At 36.7% G+C, this 20,517-nt stretch overlaps 1 protein-coding gene across 7 annotated transcripts in view; it reads right to left on the reverse strand.

Annotated features, from left to right (window-relative positions):
• kirrel3b (kirre like nephrin family adhesion molecule 3b) overlaps positions 1-20,517 on the reverse strand; it is a 225,202-nt gene that overhangs the window by 10,971 nt on the left and 193,714 nt on the right. For 4 of the 7 annotated variants that reach the window (XM_046865309.1, XM_046865311.1, XM_046865307.1 and 1 more), the window contains exons 7-11: positions 14,928-15,076; positions 14,543-14,670; positions 12,320-12,446; positions 878-978; positions 55-265 (exon numbers count right to left, since the gene is read on the reverse strand). In XM_046865309.1, coding sequence (XP_046721265.1) covers positions 55-265; positions 878-978; positions 12,320-12,446; positions 14,543-14,670; positions 14,928-15,076 — 716 coding nt within the window. The remainder of the gene's footprint in view (positions 1-54; positions 266-877; positions 979-12,319; positions 12,447-14,542; positions 14,671-14,927; positions 15,077-20,517) is intronic. The other 3 variants (XM_046865313.1, XM_046865310.1, XM_046865308.1) reach the window with 1 other exon arrangement.

A 20,517-nucleotide genomic window follows, 5' to 3' on the forward strand; every position in this document is an offset into this window, starting at 1 on the left:
CAGTGTGCTGAAGATTCAATAAAGCTGAAGAAGAGAAGGTGGAAAGTGGCCAACCTTGGATCCCACCTTGTTCCTTGAGGCGAATGATTTCAGTGTCGGAGCCAAAGCTGTTCCAAGCCGTGCAGTTATAGATGGTCTGGAAGTCAGCGGGAACAATGTTGCTCATTGTCAAGGTGGAAAGGACGCCGTCCTCAGTGCTCACCGTCTCGACAGTGTAGCGCCCGGACGTGCCCGACTCAAGGACTGTCTCCTTCCAGGACCAGGCCTGAAATAATTTAAAGAATAAATAGAAAAAAGATTGTAAAAAAAAAAAAAAAAAAAAGTATATAGTGTATATAAAGTACATAGTATATGGAGGTATTTTACCGAAATAACTGAGAACACAGTGCTATAAATAATTGGTAGCTTATAACACTAATATATTATACGTATATAAATACTCTATTACAATTCAATCTTTTCAATCTGGACACAATAATACAGGAAGTAAATGAACAATGTATGTATACATTATTTCACACACACACACACGATTGTTACATTAAAGATAAATAATGAATAAAAAAATGGCCTTGAGAGGAGATTGTTTATCTAGGGTTCATAAATCTTAATCAGTGTGCACTAACAGAGCATGACCAAGGATTAGATAAGAATTTAAGTGCACCATCCTGCCTTTGCATAATTCCCACTATAACCCAGTGGAAACAAATGATTTAGGGTGCAATTTCATTTATTACGCGTATCGTAAGTCATCAGTGCGCTGTACATTATCGGACTAAGCCTGTCAATGCTAATGAACACAGTCACGAGGCGAAAAAAACATCCACGCTCATCTGAGAATGACAAAGGAGCAAAAAGTGTTTGGAGAGGAACTCACAATGCGGTCGGGAGGAGGAGTGCTCCGGATGAAGCACTTGATCTGGCCCTTCTCTCCATGAGGAGCCTGGTGTGTTTGGGTGCTGGAGATGGTTGGAGGCCCTGTAGGTAAACAACAAACACATCCATGTACAGAGCACTGCACACAAATCGATAAACCATGACAACACCAAAAAACAAAACCTTGGCTTTTTCACACTTAAAAACCCTGAAGTACAATAAGTTTGTTTTGTGTCATTGAACACAAAATACACCTTGAGCTTAGTGAGTTTGAAAAAACTTGTAATTTTGAGTTGGAGAAGCAGAAATGTCCAAGATGATAGCATGAAAATCATTTCACAAACAGGACACACGATATCATTTGCAAGGATAAAAATATATATAGTCAGTTGTCAATGGATTAAATAGTTTTCTCAATTAATTGCCACCAAGAGTAGACTATCAGCAAAAATCCATGCAAATAGTTTTTCCGGGTTGCATTATACAGCAGAGTATCCTCTAGCGGTGGATCATTGACACTGTGTGCTGTTTATTTGATGTGTCTTTTTTTATTAATTTTTTTATGTAACTTTTTTCATTTATTTGGAGTGTTACTTTTTGTTTGTTTTTTTATTTAGATGTATGTATTTTATTTATCTTAATATTTAATAATATAATTAATTTCCTTTTACTTCCTTTTCTGAGTCATGATTCAGTACTGTTTTTTTTGTGTGTGTTTGTTTGTTTTTTATAATAAAGTTCAATACAATTTTACATGGAGTTTTATGTTTGTTCTCAGGTGCTCTAGATAATGGCCAAAACATCATAAATGTAACTTTAATTATTGTAGGAGGTTGTAGCTTAGTGGTTAAGGCATTGGACATTGAATTTGAAGGTTGTGATTCAAATCCAAGCCCCCAAACTTTATTGCTTTGTTTGTTAACCCAGGACCAGGCCACTCCCAGGTCCCTGAGCAAGGAGCTTAACCACCCCAAAGCTGCTCAGTTGTACAGTATGTATGAAATAAATGGAAGTCGCTCAGGATCAGGGCATCTGCCAAATGCCATAAATTCAAATAATAGTATTTGAAACATTTACACCAAATTATATCTTTAAAATGTCAATTAAACAACTTAAAAAAAAGAATTAATAAATAAAAAAAGTGAACAGTAAAATTCACAGGTATTTAATTCACATTTCAAATAACCCTTTGTTGAGTTTTATATATGTGACTATTACCACTGAATTATTAACTTGTGATTGTTAATCAAGTATAATAAAATGTTTCTCTTTCCTTTGTTGATTCAAGAAAAAAAAAAAACCTCATCAGGATTTACAGTGTGCTTTTTAACAAAATACTATATACGGTATTGTTACAATATGTCGTTTTAGATATCTAAAGCCTGTGTTGAATGTGATAAGGAAAAACTCTCAATTAGCATGAGAAAGAAACCTTATTGACTCAAAATGTAGTGATACCAAGTAATAGGATTATAATAAGGTAGTGTATGGTAAGAAGAAAGTTAAACAATACTAAAGAGGTTTATTACAACCCCAGGACAGTCTAAAGACGAAAAGAAGAAGTATAACAATAATGGTAAACTGCAATAAACGTCTTGAAAACAATGTTCAGTTGATATAAACAAAAAAAAAAAATACTAAGTAGAACATCCTTAATTCTCAGTTTTAGTCTTTATTTATCTTCTGGGTAAGTGGTAGCTCAGTGATTAAGGCTCTGGATTACTGATCAGAAAATTGGAGATTCATGCCACGGTATTGCCAAGCAGGCACTCTTGGGCCCTTGAGCAAGGCCCTTAGCCGTGTGCTCCAGGGGCACTGCATCATCTCCGACACCAGCTTTCTAAAAAAATAGCTAGGATAAGGATTTCAATGTGCTCTTATGTATAAGTAACAAATATAACCTGGTTTATTTAAAGAAGCGTCTGCTTTGTTAGTTAGCCCGTGCACCAGCCAGGTCAAAATTCAGAGACTTGCTGTTGAAAGTAAAACATTTAGATACATGTCGAACGATGTGAGTTCTTCGAAATAACATCTTTTTACCCCAGGCCTTCATCTGCCACTCAAAGAAGCAAGCTTTCCGGTCAGTACAGCGACCCTTATCTCCCTGAGAGATCTTTTCGAGATTGGAAAGGGAGCCTGGGTGCACATAGTCGTTTTCTAAAACACTAAACACACACACACATAATATATTATATATATATATATATATAAAAAAAAAAAAAAATATATATATATACCACAAGATAGGTTTTATATCCGTTTTCTTGCCTATATCCTAATCAAAACGTAGGCAGTAGAACATATTTGTCTGCATTAAGGAATAAGGAATGAACTATTGACTAACAGCTGAATCGAGCAGCTTGCATATTGATCATTCTCCTCATTACTTGTGCTTACATTGTACATCTCGTCCATACTAACACGGTGACCTTGTGTGCTGTTATATCATTATGTGTATGTTTTTAAATTCAATATTAGACTCAGGGCATAAGCGTGTTCCTACTGTAACTCTTTCCAAGGCTTGTTTCTTTTTTACTGAGCTTGGTTATTAGGGCACAAGGGCATTAAAAATGTGTTTGAAAAAGATACTTCACATAAGGCTAAATGGCCACATTTCTATGGTTACGTGTCACCCACTTAAACCTTCATCTCTATTTACTGGAGATGAAATCAAGAACAAACACATTGTTCCAAATGAACATATGCGTTCTTAACATATACAAATGTGGATCGAGTATGCATCCATCTATCTATCTATCTATCTATCTATCTATCTATCTATCTATCTATCTATCTATCTATCTATCTATCTATCTATCTATCTATCTATCTATCTATCTATCTATCTATCTAGTCTTCAGACTAGAGAAGTTAAATAAGAATGTGAGTGTTTGTATTCTGAGTTTCAATGTAAACATGAGCACAATTTGTATCTAATCAGTAGCACTGATGTGGAATTGTGCAGTGCAATTCATTCATTCATTCATTCATTCATTCATTCATGCATTCCCCTTAGTAACTGCCTGGTCAGGATAACAGTGGTTACCAGTGGCTACCAGTTTCTTTACATTTTAAGATAAAGAACCAGCAAAATTTTGTGGCCACATACAAACTATAATAATATCTGCATAAATTGGAATTAGAGCAAAAATAGTCTTGTGCACATCTTCAGTTGATAGTTTTACACTGAACTGATAAAGCTGAGAATTAGGAACTGTCAAGTCCAAAATTCACACACATTTCTGACTTGCTGCCTTTTCTGCCTTCTTAGTGTTCTTGGAGTCACAATAAAGGAACTGATAATAAAAAATACAAAATAAATACATTTAAAAAATCAGGCTGTGTACATTAATCCATAAGGGCATAAGTGAGAAAGACTGTGGTACAGTTATTGTTCCAATTTATCCTAAAGGTGAAATAGTATAGTCTGCAGGGCAACTCACAACCTTATATTAACATGCTTATTTAGAATATATTATTTGTTTAATGGTTATATTTTACATTGGGTCTGATAGGTAAAAATCTCTTAAAACAAACAAAATAAACAAACAAACAAACACAAAGAAAGAAAGAAAGAAAGTTACACTATAGTGACACTTTATTTATTAAAGAACGACAAGTTATACTTTCTTTCCTTTTGATGAAGGTCAACAAAGCAGTTTAGATCCCGTTATTAATTACATTATAGCATTATATTATTGGTTAATAAAAAGTAACACAATACACAGACACACACCCTAAAGCCTGCATCCTGCCAGTCACATTCTATACCATACCCCTGCTGATTTATAATTGCAGTTTATTAAGTGGCTCTTATTAGAATAAATTAGCATTTAGATGCCAGGCTGGCAGATGGAGTATGGAGGGAATGTAAAAGAAAACTGCTAGCAGCCGAAGGCTGATCACCACCACGAGCGTTCTCGCTGCCAACGTATGCAGTATATGAATGCTTCTCTCCGAGTTCTACAATACGCTAAGGTGAGAACCCAACGGACAGTATATACAAACACACACACCATTTAAATGTGCCTTGTTGGAGTGTTTAGTGCTGGTGGGTATGTGTGAGGGCGTTAAATGCATCCAGATGATGTTGGTGTTGGAGGAGGCCAATGTTGGAGGCTCATGCGAATCAGTCCTGATGATCAGGCTGCAAATGAGTACTATAATTAGGTGGTTTTATCGTGCAGCCACAGAGCACGGAGGGATGAAGTGTCAAGAGAATAAGAGAGAGAGAGAGAGAGAGAGAGAGAGAGAGAGAGAGAGAGAGAGAGAGAAGGCAGTAGGTGGTGATAGAGAGCCATGAAAACAACCTCAGCAAACAACAATATCAGGTTCCTGAGCTCTGCAAAAATGTGTTAAAAGGTTCATCAGTTCTAAAATAAAAAGGACATTAAAATGTAAACTATGGACACAATTTTGGACACCTGACTATAAGATTCCACATTTACTCCATTTTTAATTTTTTCTCTTATAATAATCCCCACACTTCTGGGAAGATGCTGCACTAGATTTTGGAGTCAGGTATTGTATATTGTAGATATAGGTGAGGTGAGGATGCCTGAGGTGATGTTAGCATTCCAGTTCTTCCCAAAGGTGTTCAATAAAATCAAAGTGAGTTTTATAGCAGGCCACTCAAGAGCTTCCTCTCAATCCATGTAAAGCATATCTTCATGGAGCTCTCTTTAAGTGCAGGAGTTTTTCCATGCTGGGACATGGTAAAGTCTAAATGAAAAAATTTTATTCTCCTGAATCTAAAAAACATCTTACAATTGTGTGCCTCCAACTTTGTAGTAACAGCTTGGTGAAGAACCACATGTGGCTGCAAAAGTCAGTTGTCCCAAAACTGAGTGAGAGTGAAAGTAAAGGCTAATTGGTTTGTCTATAACATGGCTTTTATGTCCAGAAAATGTTTGTGTATACGTGTGTGTATGTGCATCCCTGGTCTAGGAAAGTCTGACAATTCTGACCTTTGAAAACTGTTTAGTTTTATACCAAATTGCAACATTGTTTAAAAAGAATAAAACAAAATGGTTTGTTCCTTCAAGTTACTGAATTGAAGGTTAGTGTTAAATCAATAATAAATTCAGTGGATCCTCATAAGGATAGTAAGACAAACGTGTGTGTGTGTGTGTGTGTGTGTGTGTGTGTGTGTGTGTGTGTGTGTGTGTGTGTGTGTGTGTGTGTGATTCTCTTCTCATTCACTTCATCTATTTGCCAACTCATGAATTGCTAAATAAGTGCGCGCAAATGCTAAGGTTTACGCGTCAACGTCTATTTAACAAGACTGAGAATCTGACCTGCAAATAATGTAAACCACACCAGCAACACTATTTTACCCTCAGGACCAGAAGTTACAAAAAAACAAAGATCACATAACATAAGAGATAGAAGAGATATCGCATATCGATTGATCTGCTCGGTACCAAGTTCCTTTGGTTTTATATTGACTCCAGATACTATGGTTTACAACAGGGGTCCCCAAACAATAGTCCGTGAGACATATTTGAAACATTTAAATAAGTTTTACTCATATCTGTATTTGAAAATAAATTTGGCTTTTAAAATAAAATCTCCTGTAGTTATAAACAGAGGTCGAAACACTGATAGTTAATTACTGTAACTATCGGCTATCAGCATGAAATTCATACCGATAGTTTTTCCGGCTGTTATTACTAGAGTGGCCTCTAGGGCGGCCTCAAATCACTAGCAGCATGTCCTGTTTGTTTTTACATGTGAGATGGATGCTGCATGAAGAGCGCCATATTGTATTTATTTATACTTAATTAATGATCTAATTATATCTATTAATTAATATACTCATTTATTTTTTTAAATTTCTTTAGTACTGTTTTTATATATTTCTATTTTTGTAATAAAGTTCAGTAAAATCCATTATCCTTCGACCTCTAGTTATTAACAGAGCCTAATTATTTGTAAGATTCACCCACCAACCAGATTCATATGCATAAGTACGTTTTTTTTTTTATTATTATTTTTAAAGAAATTTAATTATGATAGCAATAATTCTCTTTTAATTAACTTGTCTGTACGGTGCATAACAAAATAATAAACTAATCTAGCATTGAATGAAAATGATCACATCCATAGACATCCGATACAAAGGTTTGCCTCCAAATTTGTGGTTAAAGTTTGAACCACATATGACTGGATAAGTCAGTTGCCCCCTCAACAATGGAGATAGAGTATGAGCAAGGCCATCTTATTTGTATTTAATATTTAAAAAATGTCCTAACAATGTTTGAATATTGTGTTACAACGTAATATACTGTATATCTGTAATAATGTACTGTGATGAAAGAGGTTATCCCCCCTCAGGTGCTTATTAGATTATCACTGTGTCCACTCCTGTGCTATTATTGATTCTACTCTTTACATTTTTGTTCATTCACAGGTGTCTTCACCACTGGTTTTTTTATTATGTGTTTGGGTTTAAATCCCCTTCTGTGTCTGTTCCACATTTGCAAAGCAACTTGTTCAGTCCCTGTCATCTTACCAAGCCGTTTTGTTCAACGCTTCATCGTTTCACATGTCACGATTTCACCATTTTGATCTTGTTTCCGGCGTCTCGTTCTCATTTTGTACTTGCACTGCTGTTTCCTTGTCATTTTTGCCTGTTCCACCCGTATTGAGTTTGTTCGCTTGTTTGTTTGTTAAATAAAATACAATTCTTTCTACTTGCATCCATCGCCACTATCATGCATTCCATGCAAGCCATACATAACAAATAGACACCTATTTCATATCAAATTTGCCTCGACATAAAAAAATACCATTTCTTTTTTACCATGGCACTAATAAATCAAAGCAAAAAGTTTTTTCCTCCTTGCATGAATTTTCTACGCGGGAGCAATAAAAGCGTGAAAATGAAAAGCCCTCTTAAGGGTTTTAATTATTTAGCTGTTTCTGTTCAGTGGAAGGTGAGGGCTGACTTTATTCGAAAACATTGCAGGAAGGTACTGTAGGGACAGAAATAACTGCAGGAGAGAGGGTCAAATTCCTGCAGTCGGAGCATCTGCAAGAGCGGGAGGATGTGGGATTAAAAAAACAGGCACACAGCTGCAGTCCGGAAAAGTGACTGTGAAGAAAAAAAAAAAAAAAAGGTGGTATATGACAGCAACGCCTTAGAGAAACACTGAAGACTTTTTCATAAATCTGTATAAGAAAAGGCTGTCGTATTAGAGTGCTGAAAACAAAGACGTCACACACAGAAACACACATCTACACACAGACATGCACAGCAATGACTTCTGTTAGATGCACTAAATAGAAAATGAAACCATATGTCCATCAAGCAGAGATGCAGAGTTTGACAGGCAATATGGTTTTCCATATAAGTGCAAACTCAAAGCGCACACACACACACACACACCTAATAAAACATCTGTGATGCTCCACACCACTACGTTTTGTTTCTGCCAAAAATGAGGTAATGTATTTTCCTACTCGTGCAGGTATAGCCCACGATTGATTGCCTGCATCCTGAATACCTGATCTGAAACATAATAATGAACCCTTGAGAAATAAAATCCACAAACCACATGCCACAACACATCCAGACATAACGCAAGACTATTGAATCCTCACAAAAAAGCTGCGAATAAACATCCACAAACAAGTGCTCTCCACGTGCAGGGACTATGGGACAACGGTAATATGTATCCATTAGCACGCTTTCTGCTAACTGCCTCCCCTGCTAGCGCTGGTCTATAATTAAATTACAGCGGGCTCGGGGGAACACTCGGAATCTCTCAGCTGTTTTTCAGGCTGCCGTGGGAGCTTTTTATACCAGTGACGTGTGACCGAGTATGCAGCGATATTGACAAATAATAAAAACGGTGGCTTTTTAAAATAATGGTTAGCATCAAAACAATTGGTTTAGCATTTGGGAAAGAACAGAATGAGCTTTTGTATTTTTTCCTCAAGCTTGGATTGTGATTTCTTCCAGCTTTATTGCTCTGACTTTGAGAAGTTTTAAGAATTGGGGAACCATTTTTGTAATTATGGTCAAAAGTATAGAAAATATGGAGAGAAATTTTAGTGGATTCCGGGACTAATCATAATTGATATAGACTCCATGCAGCCAGAAAAACGAGGAATGCCAAGGTCAAAGTCTGGACTTTCTTGTACGTTTCTCAAAGTGTTGCAAACAGTACAGTATTATTATCATTGGAGTATAATAAAAAGAAAGGGAAAGAATTTCCGCAGATGAAGTTACGAGTACAAATGAACAGAGAACAATATACGCAAGGACATATGCTACGCTAGAGTTTAGTCTGTCTTTAAAGAAAGAAAGCATCGGTGTGGGTTTTATCCATCCTGTATAATGTGCATTGTAGAGTCCCTACTGAACTGCAATCCATAATACATATAACAGTATAAGGCCATATTCCATTTTTCAAATGCTGTTTAGTCATTGGCAAATTGATGCAGTAGAAGAGATGTAATCCAGTTCAGGATTTTCTGTTTGATTAAGAAATGTCTGGAATATATTCATCTTTAAAAACGTAGCAGGACCTGTGGTACAGTAACAACATGCTTGTGTACCACACACACAACCCTTATGTCAAAGATCTCAAAGAATTCTGCCTCCTAAGCTGCAGACATGCGCTGCATTTGAAATGAGGATTGCCAACACATTTCCCTGAATGGCCTGCTGAGAAAGAGTGGGCTTGAATTATTGACGAGATACAAACAGATGCTGTTTTTTTGTAGAGTGTCAAAGATGGATTCAGGCTGGGTGACTTGAATAAAACAGCCATGTAACAGAAACAGTACAAAAGAGAAAGTCTATTCATTCGAATCCTTCGCAATAACACATATAATATTTCTATAATCAATGTAGTACATACACTATTCACTGATCATGCATAACATTATGACCACCTGCCTGATTTGATTTTGCTGCCAAAACAGTTCTGACCTGTCGAGTATCAACAGCATGAATTTCTTCAGCAGTTTGAGCTACAGGAGTTCATCTGTTGGATCGGACAACACGGACCAGCCTTTGCTCCCTACGTGCATCAATGGGCCTCGGCCGCCCACGACCCTGTCACCGGTTCACCACTGTTCCTTTCTTGGACCACTTTTGATAGATTCTGACCACTGCAGACCAGGAACATCTCACAAGAGCTGCAGGTGCTATTTTGTGTTTTGTGTATCTGTCTTTTGTCTTGCACTGTTTGCAATCATTTGCACACAATGCACTTTATGTGGCTAGGACATCTTACTTTAGTTTTTTAGCTCTATGTTCTGCTATGTAACTATGTTGTTTGATGTAGCATCAGGGTTCTGGAGCAACTTTGTCTCATTTCACTGTGGACTGCATCAGCTATATATGGGTAAAATGACAATCAAAGCTTCTTGACTGACTTGTCGTCTAGCCATCACAATCTGGCCCTTGTGAAACTCGCTCAAATCCTTACGCTTGCCCATTTTTCCTGCTTTTAACACATCAACATTGAGGACAAAATGTTCACTTGCAGCCTGATATATCCCTCTTACTAACACGTGCCATGATGAAGAGATAATGTGTTATTCACTTCACCGTCACATATACTGTACACACACACACACACACACACACACACACACACACACATATATATATATATAATGGTATAATGTTATGCCTGGTTCATGTTGTTCACACAAGTGAGTGGATACCCGACCATAAGATTCATATGTGCTCTTTGAATGTAATTGGCAAGATTTGCTCTCATCCAGTTACAAGTGCATTAGTAAAGTCAGCTACGTCTGTAAGATGAAAAGGACTGCGGAAATCAACAGCATTTTAATTAATTCCAATGGTGTTCAATAAGGTTAAGATCAGAGCTTTTAGAGCAGGTTACTCAAGATGTTCCACTCCCACCAATGTAAAGCATATGTTCATGGAGCTGGCTTTGATCACAGGGATAAGTCATGCTAAAACAGGTTTGGGTCTTGTAATTCAGATGAATGTAATATGTAATGATATAACATCCAAAGACAGCCTATTAAATTGTGTGCCTTCAACCTTATGGTAACAGTTTGAGAAAAAAAGTACATGGATGGAAAAGTCAGGTGTCCCAATACTTTTGACATTATAGTGAACATTAAAGGCAAAATAACAATTTAAAAAAAGATACTTTAGCAATAATCTGTCTTTCTGCATAGCCTTATTCTGCTAGCGTCTGAAAAACAATCCATTTTACTTTCTACATCCTCAGTTCTTAGAGGTTCTACACTTAGTTACTCAGTCTAATACGGTTACTGGTGACATCTGTAATTTACTACGACCAAACTACATTAGCAATGCATTCTCTCCCTTTATAACCCAAACAAATCAGAGCGACTGAATGTTTTCTGCTATAATCAGCTCAAGACACAGTGCTGGATGATAGCAGGAGGCTACAAAGTGTTTGTTGCCTACAAAGCTCTCTTCTAGTGGAAGTGGCTCCATGGTTAATGTTTGCCGCTTGAATATCAAGCAGGCGTAATGAAGTCATTTATCGGTGAGAAGCTGAGTCTCACACTATCCTGTACCCTTCATTAGTTTGCCACCGTCAAACTCCCTCCAACTGGGGCACATTTGCTCATCTGCTTTAATGCACCTTTTAATGCTTTTCATCTTATTTTATTTTTTATTTAGAAAATGTTATTAAGTTGAGTTTTTATTTATATGAGCTGCTTACTACTAATGATTATTATTATTATTATTATTATTATTATTATTATATATCTTTTTTTTAATTGCCAAAAAGCCCATTATTAAAAATTAATAATAATATTAATAATAAGAACAATAAGAAGAAGATTATACAATGATAAATACAAAATATTCTAAATATACAAAATAGACACAAGGATTTCCCAAATACCAATACACTATTTTTTTCTATTATTACATTTATGCCATTTGACAGACGCCCTTATCCAGAGCAATTTACAACTGAACAATTGAGCGCATTTCTTAAAGGCTCAGCAGCGGCATCTTATTTTAGCTCATGACCTTCAGATCCATCTCTTAACCACTGAGCTTCCACCCTTTACCCATTTCATGGTATATGTGTCAAGAGTTTCTGTACTGCAGTGTTAAAAAATTTGCATAAAATGAAAATTTCTTGGTTTTAAACTTTATATTATAATCAAGTTAAACCAAGAAATCAATCATAACCGAGGTGTAATAAACTGACTTTTGAATCATGCAAACATCTCAGAATCAGACTGCGTAGATGTGCTTTAGTTCCTGAGAAATGTCTCTTTCTCTCTTGCCAAAGTGACTAATCTAACACCTGATCATTAGCTGATTTACAGCTTGAGAACTGTGCAGTAATCACGGTCAGTGGAGGTGCTTTCGTGTAATTGGGATTTCAAGCGTGAAAGTACTGCTTCTTACTAAAATAACTATGCCCTCGTGTATGTCATGGAGAAAAAAATAAATTACCGTTCACTGTAAGCGCGACCTCCTTCTCTCCAGCCCCGACTCGAGGCACCACAGCACGACACACGTATTTGCCAGCATCCTCCTGCCTCACTGATTTTAAAGTCAGGATGTTCTCATTGCTCAGCACCTGAGGGTTAAAAGGTTACCAAAGGTTAAAATCTGAGGTAGTCCTGTTAGCAAAAGAAAACGATTATAGTCATAGTACAACAAGCAGAACTACTGGGCAGCGTAGATTTACAACGGCTCTGCTGAATTATTAAAATCTAATTTGGGGAAGAAGTAAAGTAAACCGTCAGAGTTTCCATGGTGGATTGACAGTCATCAAAACTTCACTAGGGATGACAGAACAGGACACAAAGATCTCTGCGTTCTAGTAACCGAGGTGATCATGCAGAAGAAAAGTCTTGCTGGTACGCTAATCAGGGCAAGGAAACGTCCATGCACACCTGAGTACTATAAAAATTGCACATTGTATTCGGAGTATATGTTATGTGCCTGCCTGTTTGGAAATTAAAGGTCATTTCCTGTTTATATTATGGATGTTAGAATAAAATTGTTAGGAAGGATGATCCGCTGTGGCGACCCCTAATGGGAGAAGCTGAAAGAACCATAAAATTGTTAGGAAAACGTTTCTCAGGAGGGTGCTAATGTAACAATAATGAGACGGCATATAAACACTTTACCATGAACGTGTTCTTCTCTGAGAACAAATGAAACATAAGCATCATTTTTAAATAATTCCATGCGAAATTAATATATAGATGGTCACGTTACGTCGCTAGAGAGCAATTTGGCACACTGAAAACAGATGCATGTCCTTCATATTTGCTCTGCACTCTTTACGTATTTTATTTCCCTTTTTTTGTATTTTCGCAACACTGCTATCTAAATACATAATGCATGTTTTGTTTTGTCCTCTATAATTAATGCCAGAGGTTGTATGATGTTACAGACAGTTTCCTGCACATTTGACAATAAACTATTGAATCTTTCCGACACATTAAATCAGAAATGAATGAACTAGCCCAATGCACTGCATTCCACTTTCGATCCTGTGTTGTTCCTTTCTGGAGGAGGTGAGAAGAACCCAAAAGTATCATTTTCCAGAAGGTATCACTGTACATAAACAGCTACCATTTATAGGTTTTATAGATTAATCAGCAAGCGCATGGTAATGATTACTTAAAAAAACGATAAACAAGCTTCGTGGGAAATCGCTTGATGAGACCGTCATGCTGATCGGTGCCCAGAATTTGCCTACTCAAATTTCTAAATAAAGCTGCCCATTCCACAGTCTCATGACTTCATTCCTCTGAGGTGTTCCTCATCTCCTAGAGACGTTTGCACAGTATGAGCGAATGGTGGGATAATATAGAGTTCATGAGACTATTCAAATAAAATAGATTTATACCGTATAATTTATAGTGCAAAAACTTTTCTGCTCTATCATATCAGGTTCAAGTCCTCAGCTCATTATCGAGTAATCTAATAAGTTCAAGTCTGTAGAGCAACAGTTACTAACATTTTGGTAACACCTTCTGCAAATGTTATAGGAATTCAAATTTATGAACGCATATTACTCATACCAAAGGAATGCAGCCATGATGTATTTATCATTTGATAGGCGCATTAGGTTTAGTCTTAGAGACACCAACAAGTCCATTCCGACAAGAAAGAAAGAAAGAAAGAAAGAAAGAAAGAAAGAAAGAAAGAAAGAAAGAAAGAAAGAAAGAAAGAAAGAAAGAAAGAAAGAAGCTAATTTCCTGTAGATAATAAAAAAGAACCCAGACAGATACTACGAATCACTATACAAAAGTGGGCTCAGGCTCTTTGGTGTTGGGAGATATTATATAATCGATTATATAAAAGCTTATTCTAAATTTAATTATAAATGCTGTTTGCTGTATGTAATATTCACAAGGAAGTGAATGACTTAAAATCCATTCTAACATGATCACTAAATGCATTATAGCATGATCATTAAATGCATTATAACATGAACATTAAATGCATTATAACATGAACATTAAATGCATTATAACATGATCATTAAATGCATTATAACATGAACATTAAATGCATTATAACATGAACATTAAATGCATTATAACATGAACATTAAATGCATTATAAAATGTTTAACAGAAAGCGAAAATCTTCAAGGCTACTTTTTGGAGTGAGGAAGTTTAAAACATAATTTCACAATCAATATAAAAAACTCACCACTCCAGACCCTCTTTTCATCCACACAATTGTGAGAGATGGGTTTCCCGTCCATGCGCAATTAAACACCGCATCCGATCCCAGGTCCACCTGCAGGGACTGCGGCTCAGCAGCCATACGAGGTCCAACTGCAGAAAACAAACATTCGCTCAGCAGGATTGATAAGACACGGGGCCAGAACATGCAATTTAATTTTCTCTGGCTGTGGCAAACAAGCACTGAGTTGATTATTTTCAGTAAGCTGGTGTTATAACTATATTTAATGATTTTTTTAATACAGATAAGACATAGTTCAATTTAATTGCAGTGCAGAAATGAAAAGTCAGTAATTGAAAAAGTTTTTTTTTTTTTTTTTTTTTTAAGCAAAAGCCAGCAGGAAACTCACAGTAGACGTCCACGTTGCGGCTGATGTTTGTACTTCCTAAAGGGTTGGTGACCTCACAGGAAACGGCATCTGTGAAGAAGGTGTGGTCCACTACGACTTCATAGGTGTCTCCGGATACTTCTTTGATCACATGACCACCTTTGGCCCACCTGTAAAATGTAATCAGTAAAGAGGATGTAAATAATTTGAGCATTATATTGTAGTCTAGTACTGAGTTGTATTATTATACTGATTATACTGAGTTGTATTATTTACTGATGATATTATATTATATTATTTTAAAACAGAGCTAATGCGAAGCTGTTGACAAGATCACAGGTTCTGAAATGAAAAAAAAAAAAAAATGAAAAAAAAAAACCAAGAAATAAAACTATTACAAAAGAAAGAAAGAAAAACAGGTCCAACATCTTTTCTCAACCTCTCAGTTGAATGGAAATAAATGAGCACCGTAAGCTATTCATCCATATAATAAAAATCACAATACTATTTCTCATGGCGCTACAGCAGAGCCAGAAGATCCAAATAATTCCGTCATGCAGACAAAACAAAGCATGATGTCTGGCTAATATAAACCGGTTGCTGAAACACAATGACAAGTGCCTCCCCTTACATGCTAGTGGTTTTAGAGTCTCTGCGACATTGTGTGGTACGGGAATCATTGAAGTGACTGATCCCTGTTGGCCTCAGCATGTTTTCAATGCCTTGGTAGCAAGCTGACAGCCTACACTCCCATTACACCGCTGAGGAAAACAAATCTCAAAGTGACAAATAGGCAGGCCGCTGCAAACGTTAGTAAATGGCACCAGCCATCCGCAGCACAAAGGAGGCAGGCATTAATGAATCGATGTATCTCTACATGAGAAGTGCTTCATTTGTGTTGGAAAGCAGCATCCTGTGGCATCATGCCTTGTATCCCATCCTGCTTCTGTAACGATTCCTAGAATGTCACCAGGGCTGTTGGCGTCTGACTTGAGCTTCATTTGTTCAAGGCAATGAAAAAATAAATAAATCTCCGAAAATTGGTACATTCTGTCCCAGTTACATCATAGTGGAAAAAAAGGATGGCACAGAATTACACACGTCTATAAAAATAGATATGTTTCTCAAACTAAAGGCGCAAAATAAATCAAAATTAGCATTGCCTACATTCATTAAATCCACAATGTTGAGCCTAATAAGAATCATTTAAAAGCAGAATTGCTTGGATTTGCACTATAGCTTGTGTGAGGGTGGCTGAGAACTCTGTCAGCTCGATGTGCAAAGGAACACCTGCGTTTCCAAAAATATTCAAACCAGGGCAGATGGGAGCTTGTGTCGCCTCAGCCCCAGACATAATTGCTCTTGGAAAAGAGACTGTGCTGCAGTCTGAAACTTTCTCTTTATGAGTAATTAGACCAGCACTCACCATCTATGTGCCTACCAAAGTGAATACACCACCCCGTTCCCAAACAACACTCCACACCCTTCTCTGGAACCAAATCAATAGATAGGCTAGTGCGGTAATTCTATGTGGCTCTAAATAGCCTTGTTTTTCAGTGGGTTCTGAGGATGCTTATCAAGCGTCAGACATGAAGTCTTTTAACGTGTCCGAATGTCTTTGTGTTATTAGCTTCAAAATTAAACCATATTCATGGCTGCCCTGCCAGATGTGCAGCATGTTTGCCAATGTGTACAGCATGGCGTCCAAACTGTAGCTTAATCTTCAAAAACCTTATCCACAAGAGCATGACTCTCAAAAGAAACGTTATGATGACAAGCAATATCAGAAAAAAGTACATCAAACGCACTTGAAGAGACCTGCGACGCTCTGGAAACTTCTGCCAAGCTTTTTTCTTTTTTTTTTTTTTTATAGTAATGTCTATGCTAGGTACATACTGAATTCTCTTTTTATTAGGCTGACCATGAAAGCTAAAGTATAAAAGTTCAATTAAGATAAGTTTGAAAAAAACTGTAAAATGTACCACTTGCAGTAACTTGTTGGATGGTGTCAGTAGGTTGTGCAGCTAGTTGAAAGAAACTTCAAGAAGTTTCTTCAAGAAAATCAATTTCCGTTTCAGATTTATGAAATCTGAATGAGTGTGTCTTCTCATAGAAGGATTATATGGCGTTTTTTTTAAAGCAAATAAAATACCAACTTTAGTATTGCTAAATTTCTCCCAATCAAACAGAATGGCATAGCCAAGTATCGGAAATGAATTTCCATTAATTTGTTACATTTTTCCCTCAGGAAACCCCTGGAAAGGTGACAGAAAAAAAAGAGCTTTCTTTCATATATTACCGTAACAAAGACAACAACCACTAACTGCTCAAAATCCCTTCACAGAACTCTGTTTTCAAACTGAATAACTGGTTATTGGATGTTTGTACATAATTTCCTATAAATTACTGTTATTCTACATTACATTAATTAGGTTTTAATGTTTCTACTTTCCAGGCTCCTGGAAAGTCTCCTGACAGGTTTGTGACAATAATTAGACTTAATAGGTGTTTTGCTTTTGTCAACAAGTTTTTGATGCCTATATACCTCAGGACTCCATCTGAGTATTCATTCCCACAATGTTTCGACTAGAGATATGTATATAAGCGTTCTCAGGCAGAGAAACCGGAATGGGAACACATTCATGGAAGTAAATGGCAGGAAATATTGATACTGACCCATAACTTGGACATTAACCAAAACCTTAAACTAAAAGTTGTATACAATGTTGTACAAAAATTGGGAATATATATATATATATATATATATATATATATATATATATATATATATATATATATATATATATATATATATTTGCTCATGTTTAGTTGATCCCAAGCCTTTCCTGGAAACATTGGATAAGATGCTGTTTCATTGCCGGGCACTATGCACATAACCATTTACACCCTGGGGCGATTTCTCATAGTCAGTTAACATACTGGCATTTTACTGGGTGATGGAAAAAAACTAGAGAACCTGTACAAACATCCAGCTCAGTTTTAAACAGGCTTCTGCAACTGTAAGCCAAGAATTCTCTACTCCCTGAATTGTGTCATGCCTACTATAATACGAAGGATGGATATTTATTAACACCGAAGCAAGCTTTTGGTATTATTTTAGCGATGTAAAACCTTTAAGCTCTTCTTGTCTCCAGCTGGAACAAACCCAGATCATCTTGATTATTCTGCATTTTTAAAAGAGCCCTGTTAGGTATGTTTGAGATTGCTGTTGGAGATTACACTTGACAATAAATTCACTTCACTCAGGGATTTTCTCAGGTGCAGAGACATTTCAATATCATTGAGTCTGGAGATGAGAGATTTATCTATAGAGAGACATCTCTTTGATTGGCAGCCACACAATATCCATCAGGTTTTCTGTAACGAAAGAAAGGGTGGGGTTGTTGATTAAGTTGATATGTTTTCTCATCTTTACAGCTGTATGAGTGATGTTTCATTATACTGCCTAGTAGAATCTTGCACGCAATGGTGATCCCTTTCCTAAATGTATCTCTCCTGCCCCAACCATAATCTCTCTGTGACTTTATATCTCTCTCTGTCCATGTTCCAACATATATAGGATATGTTATTTCTGGCTCAGAAGTTTCACACAGTTTCTGGGAGATCATTTTATTTCACCATCAGTGCACAGACACATTGCCAGAATTCTTAACGCTCACACCCCTGGCTCTTAGATCCTGTTCTAAGCAATTTGCTCAATGTGTATGCCTATTCCAGTAACATAAGCAGAGTCACAAGGGATCGCCGGGCACTGAAAAACAAGCAGCATTCCCTATTTTCTGTGTGTGCACATAAAACCCTCAGCAGGCGCATTGAACTGGGAACGAAAGCTTCATCTCCAGCACCTCAGAGACATTAGTATGGAGATATGTAACTGAACAAAAAACATGGCAAAGCTGTGCAAACACACAAGCAAAAACCACGGCATAATCATTGCAGGCACGAGAGATTCAGGGGATTTTATATCTTTATATGGTGGAAGGATGGAATCCCATCAAGGGGTCTTGCAAGATGGGTCTTCTCTTCTATCTATAGGATAGGATAGGATAGACACGTACTGCAACACACCGAGCATGTTTCCATCTCCTATATAAATTCATCAGGTTTTTGTTTGCCATCTCTCACATAACAATGCACCCCAGTGCCCCCCAACACACTGATCCTTGTATAGTTAAAAAAAAAAATATGGTGCACAAGTGCCCAATGATCATCTTTTATTGATCCAAGTTCTAGTTTCATACCTCAGTGCATTCGCACTCTGAAATTCATCAAGGCATGTGCCAATCAACAGTGTTGTTCAAATCGCAAACGTGTAACGAGACCAGAGAAATGAAAGGTAATACTTGCAAGGGGAGGATGTTAAGAGTTCAGAATGGGAGGACATTGTTCCTGAAAATGTTCAGTGAAGTATTAATATTGCAGCTAGTATAACATGGCAAAATTTATAAAGTAAGGCCAATGTAGTTTCCTTAATTGAGAGCAAGATAGTAGAGAATCTGACAGAAATAGAGACTGAGCAAGAATCAGTAAAGTGCCAAGGGATTTCTTTGGGGTTACAAGAAGACTTCTTAAACTTAACATGCACAGAAAAGCAGAATTTTACAACAGACATAATGTATTATGGTCTGTTTCTGCTCTGTCTGATGTAGTTCATACTTCTCTGTGTTTCATAACCTCCCTTTGGCCCTACCCTGTCTCACTATCTCTCCAAAGTGAATAAACCCATTTACCAAAAACTTATTTCAGTCCATCTCTCATTTTTAATCAGTGCATCTATATTTCTTCATGTTTTCTGTTGATATGTATACTTAAAGGAACTCAACATACACAAGATCTTCTCTGTTATTGACTTGGAATTAATCAGAGTTCATAAACTAGCACTCTGAAGTAATGTGAAGTAACACTCTGTATTGGATTATATTTAGGAAAACAGAATACATCAGAATGGCTGCATTGCTTTTTTAAATGTCTGGATATTTCAACGTTAAATGCCATTGATTTTGTTCTCTTCTGTTCTCTTATTGGATCAATGAGCTGTGTAACATCCAACAAACTGTTTTCCTTAGGTTGTAAAAGTCTCTGAGGAAAAAAAAGCCTGCATGACCACTGCTACATTTAGGAATGAGACAAAATGAAAAATGACCTTAGAGAACTACAGATGCACATCACTCCTCTGGTCTGAATCAATATGCAAACCAAAGCAATTCTGGACTTCATGGTGTATTATTTAAAAAGGAAATCAAACTCCATTAGAAGGTTTCTTGCTTCTCAGTTCAGGCACCTGTGTGCACTCTACATCTCTTTTCCATTTTCCTAACAATTCTAAAGACTTTGTGCTTTAAGTGGTTTCTGGGAATTGGAATTTTACACTTTTATACCTTACTAACCTTAGATTGAAAGTCTCTGCTTAAAAGCATGTTCAGAAATACATCTCCATGTGGGTTGGGTATTGAAAAAAGAAAAATATAGCTAGCTCTTAGTTCCATCTGTTTAGCAAGAAATGTCAGTATGTCCATCTGCTCCTAAACTTGGCAAGGCAAATATCACAAAGTCCAATGTTTGCAAAAGATATGCTTTAAAAAGGTATGAA

This window comes from Silurus meridionalis, chromosome 13 (assembly GCF_014805685.1).
Source record: "Silurus meridionalis isolate SWU-2019-XX chromosome 13, ASM1480568v1, whole genome shotgun sequence".
Classification (NCBI taxonomy): Eukaryota; Metazoa; Chordata; class Actinopteri; order Siluriformes; family Siluridae; genus Silurus; species Silurus meridionalis.